This window comes from Varroa jacobsoni, unplaced genomic scaffold (assembly GCF_002532875.2).
Source record: "Varroa jacobsoni isolate VJ856 unplaced genomic scaffold, vjacob_1.0 contig01794, whole genome shotgun sequence".
Classification (NCBI taxonomy): domain Eukaryota; kingdom Metazoa; phylum Arthropoda; class Arachnida; order Mesostigmata; family Varroidae; genus Varroa; species Varroa jacobsoni.
Window position 1 is genome coordinate 9,295 of NW_019214695.1, and position 13,038 is coordinate 22,332.

A 13,038-nucleotide genomic window follows, 5' to 3' on the forward strand; every position below is an offset into this window, starting at 1 on the left:
TAGAACTAAGGACATGATTGTACAATAAGTCTTTTAATAAACACCAGTACACAGTGTGTAAACAAAAAGTCATCACAAAGTTGAGTAGTTTATCTATGAGAGCCTACGCATAGAAAGGGGTTTACAGATGGACACAGTGAAGCTTACGCACGAGACACCTTGTAATAGCTCATGGAAACGGTATGACAGTGTTAGACAGGAGGCGAGTTGTAAACGGCCTGAAAGATGTACTTGAATTAGTAATGACTTCCTGAATGCTTTTTTTTTGTCTAATTATTAACTAGCATTTAGACTGCGTGTATTGACTGTCAATTCTATCCAATCTTTATTGTGGAGAAGCAGCGCAAACCGGTTTCATTTGAGGAAGCCTGTGTCCGGAAGTATAAACACATGGACCAATAGGATAAGCTATAAGATGTGTAACAGAACCTTTTCAAGATAAGCTTGAAAAAAGCCTTAAACAGTAAAATCAACGATCACATCTTTATAAAATTATAGGTAGCTACTCCCTTAAATAGTGCTTAAAGTAACTCTTACCTCTTTAGTCTTGACAACAATCGCACTACTTACCATAGTAAAGATGCGTGGATAGCAGTAACTTTTTGGTACCTGAATTGGTCAAATTGTATAAAAGCCACACCACTAGCTATCTACATAAGAAGGATAGTAGAAATGTCACTTCTCCGTTCCAAATTGTTGATTAGAAATTAAGATATTTTATGGAAATGTGGGGTGAGAGAGTGAGCGGCCGAAAAATAAGCGAAAGCTACCCTAATTTCGATGTGACTAAAATTATACTATGACTATTTTTAGAGTAAATTTTGTAAAGATATCTAACATGCCCTTACATAATTTCCGGTTTCATAATTTTCCATTAGGTACAAATTGCTTTGCGGTAACCAACACGTTTATCTACTACAAAAAAAAATAATCACTTCCCGGAGGTGTTTTTACGTACGCAACTTTTATCATTCAAACATCATTAGCACACTAAAAAACAAGCCTTAAAATAAAAAATTCTCATTGCACTACATTGTGCAATAGAGTTGTATACAGGGGGTACGTAACGAAGCATACCAGCCTTATATCTTTGCCTTATTTCGTTAATGCAGTTAGTTACATAGTATCGCAGAGCTCAAAGTTACTTCATCTATTATGCACAGAACTGTTGTTGCTTTGGGTCCACTCAGTCAATGAGTACAACATAGGTCCTGTTTTTAATTCTTGTATAGGGCAACGGCTTTAAGTTGCGCCTTTATAGAAAAGAAAAAAAAAACTAGCTTATTTATTTTCTAGGTTGCTTTCATATAATCATTTTGTGTTACTTCCACTTTATGTATCAAAAGCTAAAAAAAACACCTTCATGATGATGCGAATTAGATAGATATAGATGTGTTTTGATTGATCGATCGTGTATTCTGCGCCTTAGCCTAAATTTCGGTTTGTACTAAAGCTACTTCGGCAGCGCTCTAGAACTCATAGGACTCTTGGTCAACATCAGAGAGCCATGAGTTACCGGTTAAAGCTCTTGACCGAAATATTGGTATATTAATAGTAAATGCAATGAATTAAGGAAGCGAAGTGATGTAAATAATGGTACTAACAATAGCAATTATTATACATTGGTGCATATGGACACTTTGTATTTTAGATGTAACGATGCGGTTAAACTGAACTTGAGATTGAAGTTCCTTGAAGTCAATATATACATTATATGACACAAGAAGAGGTGGACACAATTCCGCTAAATTAATAACTTTTTCATTAGTTTACAGACACATTAAGGGGTTTGAGCAGTGTGGCCGCACCTTAACTTACAGACAGATTCAGGTCTTCTCATATTTTTGGCTAGTTTGGCTATTTACCATTTCTCATCATACCTGCCAAACAGAAATAGACGCACACGCGAGACCCAGGTTGTATCAGGCACAGAACTAACACCGAAATCCGAGCACGCCTGCTCGTTTCAGCCTGTGTTTTACTAACCAATATATAGAGCCAGTTCGGTGATTTTTCTTTCAACCGTGTCTCAAATACTCCAAGACAGTTACCAGATTTGACGTGTAATCTTCTCTTGCATTAACCCTATCTAGTCTACGGCTCAAAAACTAATGGAGACACACATTACAAGAATATTTTTTTTTTTGTTTTCTTCCTTAGATCAATTTATCTTTCGCTTCATCCGGAACATGGCAGTCTACACAGTATGTGTGCTTCTGGCTACGCACTAAATACGTGGACACATATGTAATTAAAGTACATTAATTACAAAATATTGCAGCGAAAATAGTCTGGGTTATGTGCCAGAAAAGCTCGAGTCATTGCACTTGCTATATTTGTACAAATATAAATGTATTATTACTTCGCTTGTAAACTGTAACTTCATTACTTGGCCAAGATACCTCTTTTCGATCATGAGATAACCTGAAGCTATTGTTTACCGCCTATGCAGACTTGGACTATATTGTTTTCAAGACATAAGTTTTAATTGTTATGAGTACGACAATTCTGAACCATTAGAAGTGGAACTTTAGTCAACTGTACATGGCTGTCATAGGAGTCGTCAGGCGGTTTCGGCGAACCGTCTACCTAGATCTCTTTAATTATTCAGTGACAGATTTGCTGTCTATGATTCCGCACATTAGCGGAAAAATCTGTGTACGGTAGAGTTTCCGACGGTCAGGGTGGAGCATTGCATGTGCCCCTGATGCTGGGGCATTGCATTTTCTTGTTGCTGCAAGTTTTGTTGCTACCCGAACATGAAATTGCCCTCTGGTGCGACTGTTGAATCACGCACAGTAAGTGTTATCGGCGGGAGCTTTTGAACGCTATGAATTGAGCCTTGAATCGCATTGCTGGTCGGGCCTGATGGGAGCGGAATGACGTTGGTGACAATGGACTACAGTTATATGGCTCCTTTGCTGAGCTCTGATCAGCGGATGGATGTATTACGATATGAACTTGTTGCTTTGTGACTGGCGGAGTTTGCTAAGTATTTCGCTGTTTCTTGAGCTTGGCTCGAAGATTTTTATATTTCATTCTCGCTGTTTCCAGAGTAACGCCGGCTCGTTTCGCTATCCTCTCTAGCTCAGTACGCCTCGGATTTTGGCACTTGGAAAATTCCTCCGCGAATATGCCATTCTGTTCTTTGTTGAACAGCGTCCGCTGGCGTTTTGGTTCTGAAATCGTACTCACGAGATAGCAAAATTAAATAAGACAAATGTACTGAGCTGAAGGGACCAATGAATCTTCTTATGTTAACATTGATGATCGGGCTTATCGTCGTTAGCTTGACAGAGTAGATAAAAAAAAAAAAAAAAAGGGGGAATTTAGCATATTGTAATTTTAATTAGGCTTGTCGCGTTTGTAACAAGTTTCAGCATCCGTATATGTTTTAATAACGTATAAGGTTTTTATTAAACCTTGCTACATTTACAGTAATTACCAATCGTGCGAGGAAATCTAACATGAAAAAACGGAAGTTGATCGGCTGGAAGCAATTAGATAGAAGTGGGCTAGATTAGAGAGAAGATGAGTCGTGTTTCTTGTTCGGAGTGTATTCAGCTGGTCGTCGTATAGTTCATGTAACCGTATCGTTACATTTAGACGCTTCTATGTAAAGCAAGCACCATACGTTTGTTTCTACCGGTAACCAACACAAAGAACTCACTTAGAATCGAGTTGATCTTTACTGATGACGTATCTTGTTGCATGTTTTCAGCCGAAGGTTCGGGTGAGCATGAAAAAAGTAATGCGCGTCGCGGAATCGCTTCTTCCGTATTCAATCGTACCACGTTTCCCATAACTTGCTTTTTCTCTGCAAGATTCAATATATAGATAATAATAATAATAATAATAATACGTTGAAGGTCTAGCACCAGTATAACTAAATTAGAAATTTAGAGAAACGTTGGATGTTTGTTGCCTCACTAAAGATTTTACGCATAGTTATCAAAATAACTCCGTAAATAAACAATAATAAAAGAAAAAAGTAATAAAAAAGAGAAGAAGTTCTCTATATAGCTCACCTAATGGCAACATTTTAGCCTTGCACGGGCATTAGTGAAATGCTTTCAAAGCACGGTAACGAATGTTAAAAGATCAGACCGTAACAGGCCGACATCTTACATCCCTAACCGCTCTGCAGATGTTTGGCTATAATGAGTGCAGCTCGTCTGCACGCAGTGGTAACATTTAGATGACTGATGGCTACTTGAGGTAGCGAGCCTACATCTTTGCACTGTCGCTATGAGCTAACAATAAACAACGATCCCTAACTTCGGCTACCCTCAACATTCCGAATACCAATTACCATGAAGTGATGAAGGCGATCAACCAATCAGCTGCAACAGCCCAATCAAAGGTTTCTGCAAAGCTGATCATTTTATCTACGACAAGAACTTCAGCTACTTTGATTGACTGATCATCATGCCAAGCCAGGCAGGTCGCAAGCCTGAATGAATCATAAAAGGTATGGTGGCAGTAACAACGTGGTGTGGGCACTCCACTGTTAATAAAGTACGGGAGGGACCTCGGAGTTGCACGATGTTGCTTCGGTGGCAATTGTAGAGTATGGGTACGGCAGAGCTTGGCGCTGAAGCTGCAGATAGTCTAGGTTGTGCCAAGGCCCGAGGCCTGGTAATCCGGATCAGGCATGGATTAGGAGAATGGAAGGAGAGGCCGGAGGGGTGCTGAACTGAGTAAGGACCTGGCCGAGACAAGCATCGCGCTCTGCCATTACTATTCTGAGTGCACTCACAACAGGCGCCAGTTCGTTCTCTGCCCAAATTCCTTTTTGAAAATGAGATTGGCTCAACCGCAAGAGGGCGCTGCGGTATCGGATCGTTGCAATGTCGTTGAACATCTTTGGCGATAAGTATTGCTTCTACAAGTTCTCCTAGGAGACTAAGAAATATCAATGATACGATAGGTTACAGTGTGGCAAGTATATTATTATAGCACTGGAGTACTATCTTTAATGAAAAATGAACATCGTCGAGTGCGCGAGCCTGGTGGTTCACCACTGGTTCTCAAGACGTAAGTCGTCGATGGCGACTGGTTTTTATTAGCAAACGGAACAGTCTATTTTTCACGTCCTACTCAGCTAGCTAGCTATATGGGGTCAATTCCGGACGTAGGTCGCTTGCCGTGCAACAGGGATGGAAGATACCCTTTTGGTGAAGAACCTATAAAAGACTCAAAACTATCGCTCCTGAGATCATCCTGACATCCTATTGTTCCAGTCAGTACGAATCTACTGAAAAGAAAATCCATACCATCCAGCGATCACCAACTCGAGTCGATAGGCACTGAAAAACTAGATGAAAACCTAGGAATGCTGTTAAAAACCACGATCCACCCAACATCAAAAAGAGCGGCCAAAGCAGGCAGATTAAGCCTATAGAACGCTTATTGCTGGATAGGTCCATCCAGCGCGACATTGTGGAAAACAATTTCAATAAGTGCGACCACCGATCTTCTTCACATCACCCTTTGATAACTGACCGAATGCTAATTTGTAAAAAGGCTAGTTTGTGTAATTGACTATTAGCACACAAAAGATAAAATACTCGGTATAGTTGCAGCGACCTGTATACGCAGGAAAAGAAATCATGCCTTTCGTCCATTCGAAGGGCTGCCGGATAACGCTTAGCACTCCCATTTATTCTATTATTTGACTCAAGAACTAATAAACAAAATCTAGAACTACACTGGCAGCGAGGATTAGGTAGAAAATGGAATATTGTATCTACGTGTATACGTAAACTAACAGTAAATTACTAACCATGAAATGAGGAAATACAGCCATCCGGGACAGCATCAGCTGGGCCCACATCGAAATAACAGGTCGACGAGGACGATAGGCTAAAATCATCATGCGGTGCGAGCAGCCAGTGGTCTTCAAATAAAAAGGACTCGCATAGTGAGGTAGTTGCGTTGTCCCCGGTGCCATGTGATGCTTTTCGTAGACCGGCGATGTTGTTGTAGTCGCGGTTGGAGTAACAATAGGGTGATGCATCACCGGTTTCGTCATGTAAGTGGCGGCAGGGCCTTCTTGGTACTGAGGTGCACTACCTAGACCTAGAGCATCACCCTGCACTGTACCCTCTGTGGACACATCTGCAGCCTGTGAAACAAGAACGCGATCCTGTACGGATTCGGTGTTCAAGTAAAGGGAAATTGCGTCCAGCCAGTCTCGGCCCCGGCCATCCAGATCGCATAAATTATTGGACACCTTACTACTCTTTTTGGTGCCGACTTTTGTAAAGGTGTATGTAGTATTTCTGCTCCTAGACACAGCTAGGCGGGTCTCATCGTAACCGGTCAATTGTACCTTCTAATTTCGTGTGAACCGACCACTGAAACGCCAAAAGCGCGGTAGCAATTACTTGTTAAATTAAATGGCAATAATTTAAATTGGCATGATATGAATGTAGAGGGTGGGTTCAATTGAATGCTTTGGGAGTCCAATAATAAAATAAGAGGATCGTTTGTGCTTGATGAATAAACGTCAAAGCACACTTATCTATGTTATATTAAGCCTATAGCTTCTCTGCTCCAGTTCCTTACTGACATACGATATATTACTTATAGTAACTTTAAACTCCTGTGTGGTCCTGTGTCATAGATATATTTCTTAGAAACTGTAGGGATAAAAGTTGCATAACTGCAAATGCGCTGCCTGTGCACTACTAGGTCGAAAAAGGCATCAATACAACGCCCATTTTTCGTAGCTAAAGGCCAGCCCATATACTTGGGCTTATAGAGCCACAGCCTCTGGTCGTTTGCTATTATTTGCCACTAACTATTTTCCAGAAATCGACAACTTGTTCTGTATACTGCAGACGCTTTGAAGTAGGTGACCCCTGCCGGTGTCGGTAGCACATTTCAGAGCGTCTGGAAAGTAGAAAAAGAACATATCTTTGCTGTTTTTTTTCTTTTTTCAGTGAGAACGCGCTACCGAATAGCATAGGTTACGTATTGTGCTCAAAATGAAGTCGAATGCTTGCAGGTAATGCTAATAGCGCAGAAGACAAGACTGCATCAGTCGTATCAACAGGCCTGAGACGGACAAGGAAGCCTTGCGGACAGTCATCGTATTATTGAATTAGCGCCGTTCACAACGAGTACGGACGTCACTATTGAACAATTATATTGGAAACTGATTCAGAAAATGCTGACGTTTCACCGCAGATGACGAGACGTAGCTACACTGCATGGAAAAACTGACAGGATCAGAAAAAATCGCGTGAAATCTGGCGGCGAAGGGAACGGCTAGAATTTGGACTACCGAAGTTGTCTAAGGGAATACAGTCGAAGGTAAGATACTAAAAACTTCTTAATTTTTCATCCCATCGAGATACAACAATTACGCATGGTTGAATCCATACGTAATGCGCCAAATGAATTTAGCACTCTTCCAATATGTAGTTTATTTACTGTGCATATAATTGTTTTAGGGTCATCTCTCGCGTTCGTCATATTCCGTAGTGTCACGTCTCAGAAAAAGAAGCTAGCTATCTCAATATTAAGTTAACTATACAACTTCCACAGCGTAAAGCGTATCGAGTTTATTATTACCTAATTTGTCTTCGTTCCATCGTATCGGTACTGCGCAAATATAACACAAGCAAACCAATACATAAGTGTTGTTATCGAGAAAACAAAATGTCACTGCCCTCGTGCACCTCACCGTTTCATGGACGTACACACACATAACCCGTATCCATAGGAGACCGGGCTGATTCCTGCGCAAAACCTCATGTCAGAATCGCGCCGTCGCTAGTACCGAGCGAATTTGCATGGCCGCTAGATTAAGTGCCAGCCAAATAGGTGAGAATCGCAGGCTACATCGTAGGGGTTCCGTTATTATGGCAAGACCAACTAAATATTTAATTGTTTTGTAAGAAGATTAACAAGCCTAACGGTTTAATCCGCAATCGAATTACAGTAATAGTTGTAGTGGCAATGGTTACCTAAGGTTGATGTCGACACTGGACTGAGTACGCTCGTAGGCGCTTATGCAAACAGATGTATATTTCTGTAAGAAGATGCGTCCCCGTATACGCGCGTTTCTACATATATTAACACGATTGGGACAAATAGTGTCCAGTGGTCGAATTCGGTAATCAGACAGGAGCTTAGTGGCAGAAATCGCCGTAAGCAAGAAGCAAAAGCAACAAAGAACAGGTCTATGCTAGTTGGGACCGGATAACTTTTGGATAACCGGATACAATCGAAGAGAAATAGTTTGGGTCGTAAGGGGATCTCATGAATGGGGTTCAGGCCCGAGACCAATCACTTGATAGAGAATCTATACGGTAATGTATAAGAATACCTTAGCGAAAAATTGGGTATTAACGGAAACGTTTGAGTAGGCCAATTTTTTGTGGAAGTAGCCAGTGAAAGAGGGCAACGATAGCTAGGATAGAACACATAAACACCAGGTCCGTGAGTGCGGGAGCTTGGGCTCCTGTAGTGTTTCAGTTGCACACACAACCGAACTCGCACACGCGCACAACGAATTTCTCAGAGGGGGCCCATTACTGCAAAAAAGCATTTGGACAAAGCCAAAACGGCATACAGTGACGAAGGGACACTTACAATCGGGCAGAACTGACATGTACTACGACACACACACACACACCCCCATGCGCCCAGGTAAGACCGAACAGACTCCCGAGGTACACACATTACAGAACCACACAACTGGTCAGATCGCCAACGTTACTTTCGCCAGCACCGCCGTTGCTGCAGCAGCAGCAGCAGCAGCAGCAGCGTTACTTTCGCTGGCTGAAGCGGTGGTCGGCATCAGCGAGCGTTCTCCGACCACGGGTATCGGCCCTACCAACCAGTGATGAGGGCACACTTTACTCCCCGCCCCTATGGCAAAGCTCCGCCCCTGCGGGCATGGCCCGCCATCCGTGTGCTCTATTCAGCAGGAGTCAGGGAGAGGGCAAAAAATGAGCAGCCATGACGAGTGTTTGGGTTTTGCGTGAGAGAGAGAACACCCGCCATTAGATCAACCGAAAACCTACCGATCCCAATGATTAGGGGCGTGACGGGGCAGTACGAAATGGGCGCGATGCTGCCAGTGGATAAAATTTGGATAAAAACGTTTAAAAGAGCTGGAAACGAAAACGTACCGAGTAACGACAACGTTGCACATAAAAGCGAAGCTTCTTACAGGAGACACTGATGGTTATCTAGATTGTTCTAGGTCTCTGCGACGACTTGCACTCAGCGGATACATTGATTATTACATTTGTACTTAATTGTTGATCAACAGAGATAACACAAAAAATGCAAACGTCGTTTCTGGGTGAATCAGGAAAATTGCGAAGTATAATTTTTCAGATCTTGTACATATCTATTAAGGAGTCACCTTGTTTTGATCCGTATAAGGCAAAATACGCGGTTGTTCCTGTGGTCCGCCATGTGATAACATTAAACATACTGACACTGCTTGTATACTGGCCCCAGTCGTGCCCGGTGAAGGTATCCAATCGTAAAAAAGCTTTAATGTTCTTATAAGTAAACACAGACTTTCTGTGCGTGAAGCTTGCTGACGATGTGATGAAGTCGAAACATATATGGACCTCTTACAAAATTTGCAGGCAGTTAAATTGGCCGCTAGTAACGTTTCGGTGTTAATATATTTGAACAGAATCATGGATCACGAATCTTACACATTGATTTAACTGGCCTTGCATACACTATAATTTTGAATATTAGTTCTTCAATAATGAGTTTCAACTGCGCGATGCTGGTTCGATTGCTAGAGTGCCGGCAAAGATGACTGCTCTTACAGCTGGTGGAACATCCTAATAAGCAAAATATTTGAATATATTAGAATATCTCTACATATATACCGATATTGATAACACTATGTCGTATATACTGTTTTGTCGCGCAATCAAATATCAAGCTTGAACTAATTTTAAATATAGAGATGAAGCGTTTCCTGTTTGAAACGATCGTCTTGAGCAAACATTTGGCATACAAATTGAGCATGCCTATCGGAGATTCGTTCAGCAGACGAACTACCGGGCATAGAGGAGGTTCGGCTTGTTTGTAAACAAACAATTTCGAAAAAATTATTTGTAAACACGCAATAAAAAGCGAAGTCGAGAAATGCACCTCGATGGGCTGTAACTCGTTCTGGTTGAGCAGGCTATGCACAGCAACGTACACGAGTCAGACTTCACCAAAGGCCCAGTCACCACGGTTATTCGCTCGGTCAAAGGTTTTCGAGTGCGCAATAGGAGCGTTCGTACTCGAAATCCCGCTGTTCGTCGAGGGTCTGCCAGTCCGCTGCGAAGCACTTTCTAGCTGAGCAGCCTTTTTATATCTGGGCGTAGCGGCGGGGGGCGGGGCGGGGTGGGGTACTGACGCAGTAATGTTTCCCAACGGGATTCTGTAATTTGAGTAGTTTGCCTCCCAATGACATCCCATGCCCAGCTTGAAACTGTTGCTTTATCCGGCAGTGTCTAATGGTACGCCGAGCTCCGACCATGGAGCTCTCAGCCGGAGTTGGGGAGTAGTACCGCTCACCCATCGAGCTGCATTCACCGTTACGCACACCTTTGTTACAGAGCGCTGTTTTTCCGCACGAGAAGCGTATGTGGAAATTGGTACGGGTACTGACGCCAATCAGAAAGTAGCAAACTTTTGATTTAAATGCGGCAAACTTTAAAAATCAATGAACAATTTACTCAGTGGAAAAAGGCTTGAAAGATGTGGCTGCCCGTTTCCACGTCGTGTTTGAGAGAAGCTATACTTGTATACCGTATTAATAATGTACGCCGTTTGCCATTCTATCGAAATAATAAGTATTTCTTATTTCATTGTACTCCGTAATTGAAGTCTATTAAAGTATTCTACTTAGATTGGTGTTTAATATATTTACTTTAACTATAGAGGGTCGGCCAAAGTGGGTCGAAGCCTCTAGATTCGTTGTGTTGACTGCCGTCTTATTGAAACGGCCAGAGATGTCGTCCCAGATAGAATCATGCCTCTCGTCCTGATGCATCTACATACATTTCGGCGACGTTCGCGCAAATTGTAGCGTACAGTTGGCTGTGGCCATTATATGAGAGAGCTTAGTCCTTCGGCATCCTTTCTAAGACCCTTCGGTTCGATTCCATTGTATGCCTAAGCGTAGGGGGGCTACCGAAGACGTTTATGGGTTCGCCGAGGTGTTCATTATAAGCATCAGTAACAGCAAAAGGTGGTACGCTTCTCTAAGCGTCACAGGAATCTCCGCTTGGCTCAAAGCTGCAGTTGAAAGAGGGTTACCAGCGGGCGAATCGTGGCGGTCCTGTGCTGATCGGCAAACGACGGAGTATATATAGGTCGCTTGAATTAGACGGATCTGTTCGAGCGATAAAGACAATCTGACTGATACGATATAGTCCAGTAGGAAACGGTGGCTAGTGGGGGGGAGTCGGGACCTTGTGCTTGCCAAGAACGGATCGAAATAGATGAATGGCAATCATCATAACACAGCAAATTAAATTTCAGAACTAAAACGCGATCTCTGATCAACAGTTCTATGTGCAGTGTCTTTCCGTACGATAAAATGCTAACTGGTTAATGTTTCTGAATTGAATTTATGATCAGGCATCGAACGTGTTGTTGACGTTATCTTATAACGACTCATGATACCGTTGATTGTTTGAGTATCCGTATATGTGACCATCATTTTCGATAATCGATGTGAGCTATGATGCTAGCCAGAAAATCCAAAAGGCCCTCCTTAAACATTGACCACAAGAGCAGCGGCAGTACTGAATTCGATAAATAGAACGCAGATAAGATGCTGTTAAATATTCTAGTGGTACGCCCGGTACTACCGTTACGCATTGTTTCAAGTGGTTCGAGATGGTCCTATGTTCCCTTGTGATTACGTAAGCAGTTGTCGAGGAATAATGCTGATATTGACCCTCCGTCATGTTTTGCAGCTGAGCTTTTAGCGAGACTTGACACTGTCGTGTGAAGTTCAAGTTTATAACCTTTACTTAGTACTCTTGGGCCAATTATTTAGCTGCTTATTCTCTTTTGCCACTTTTGATATTTATCCAATCCAATATACTTTTTTTTTTTCTAGCCTAGAGAAGTATGCTAGTAAAGATCGCACGGAATAGGCGAGTCCTTAACTTAGTCCTGCTAATGGTATTCACAGAGTGATCTGGCTGTACGCATCAGACTCTAGAGAAACAAATTTGTTGTCGATACGACGTTTCTACAGAGCATTTGGGATGGAATGTATTTTCGCGGATGACCAAAAACTCCGTCTATGACGTTTGGCTCTTTGAGAAAGAAATAAGTAATTCTAATTAAATCCATTTATTGACCTCTATACAATGATTGTCTGATAACTTCGTTGCCCACACCTCAACACTGACTCGACCTCGAAGGTTAACTTATTCAAAGGTGGACGTTCCATAACGAAACAGTATGAATACTTGCAAAGATTAGATCATAACGTCATTCTGAAAAAAAGCCAACAAAATTAAGAACGACAATAAACAACACGAATACTAAATATAAATAACATTGAATACGTTCGGTTATCTAAACGAGAAATCAACTTCGACCCTCTATAAGCGCTAAACCCAGTAGACTTTGATCCTCAACACACAGTCAGGTTGGGGGTGTTCAAAATATTAACTAGGACAACCTTTAATTACTTGATTTTAGATTAGCAAGTGACGTCACCAACGCATGAGATATAAATGCGTCCGAATAACCAGGATTACAGCGCCATTAAGTTATGTCTTAAGTTATTTTCTGGTATCCTGAACATGGTTTATATTGTGAAGTCGTTTGCAAATAAGTTATCTTCATTTGGGCACATGGGTAAAGCGGAGGACCCGAAAACATGATCACAAACTAAAAAAAACCGAGGGGCCTTTCGTGATTGCGACACACTTAAATAATGGAACCTTTGTCAAGTATCATAGCCGACTGATAGCTAAGTTCAGATAAGCTGAACAAGAGCCGAGACCACTGACGACGTATTAGCAAGTTGTATGC

The 13,038-nt window shown here is 42.0% G+C and overlaps 1 protein-coding gene and 1 long non-coding RNA gene across 2 annotated transcripts in view; both read right to left on the reverse strand.

Annotated features, from left to right (window-relative positions):
- Positions 1–944: 944 nt before the first annotated feature.
- LOC111272219 (oocyte-specific homeobox protein 1) lies at positions 945–5,999 on the reverse strand. Its single transcript, XM_086973203.1, has 3 exons — positions 5,786–5,999; positions 3,671–3,817; positions 945–3,179 (listed from the first exon to the last, which is right to left on the reverse strand). Exons 2-3 carry the CDS (start codon positions 3,801–3,803, stop codon positions 2,989–2,991), a joined length of 324 nt encoding a protein of 107 aa, XP_086829329.1. The 5' UTR covers positions 3,804–3,817; positions 5,786–5,999; the 3' UTR covers positions 945–2,988.
- Positions 6,000–12,353: 6,354 nt separating this feature from the next.
- The window catches only part of LOC111272220 (uncharacterized), a 34,999-nt gene continuing 34,314 nt past the window's right edge, over positions 12,354–13,038 (reverse strand). Inside the window, exon 5 of the long non-coding RNA XR_015315650.1 lies at positions 12,354–12,494. This is a non-coding gene — a long non-coding RNA (uncharacterized LOC111272220). The remainder of the gene's footprint in view (positions 12,495–13,038) is intronic.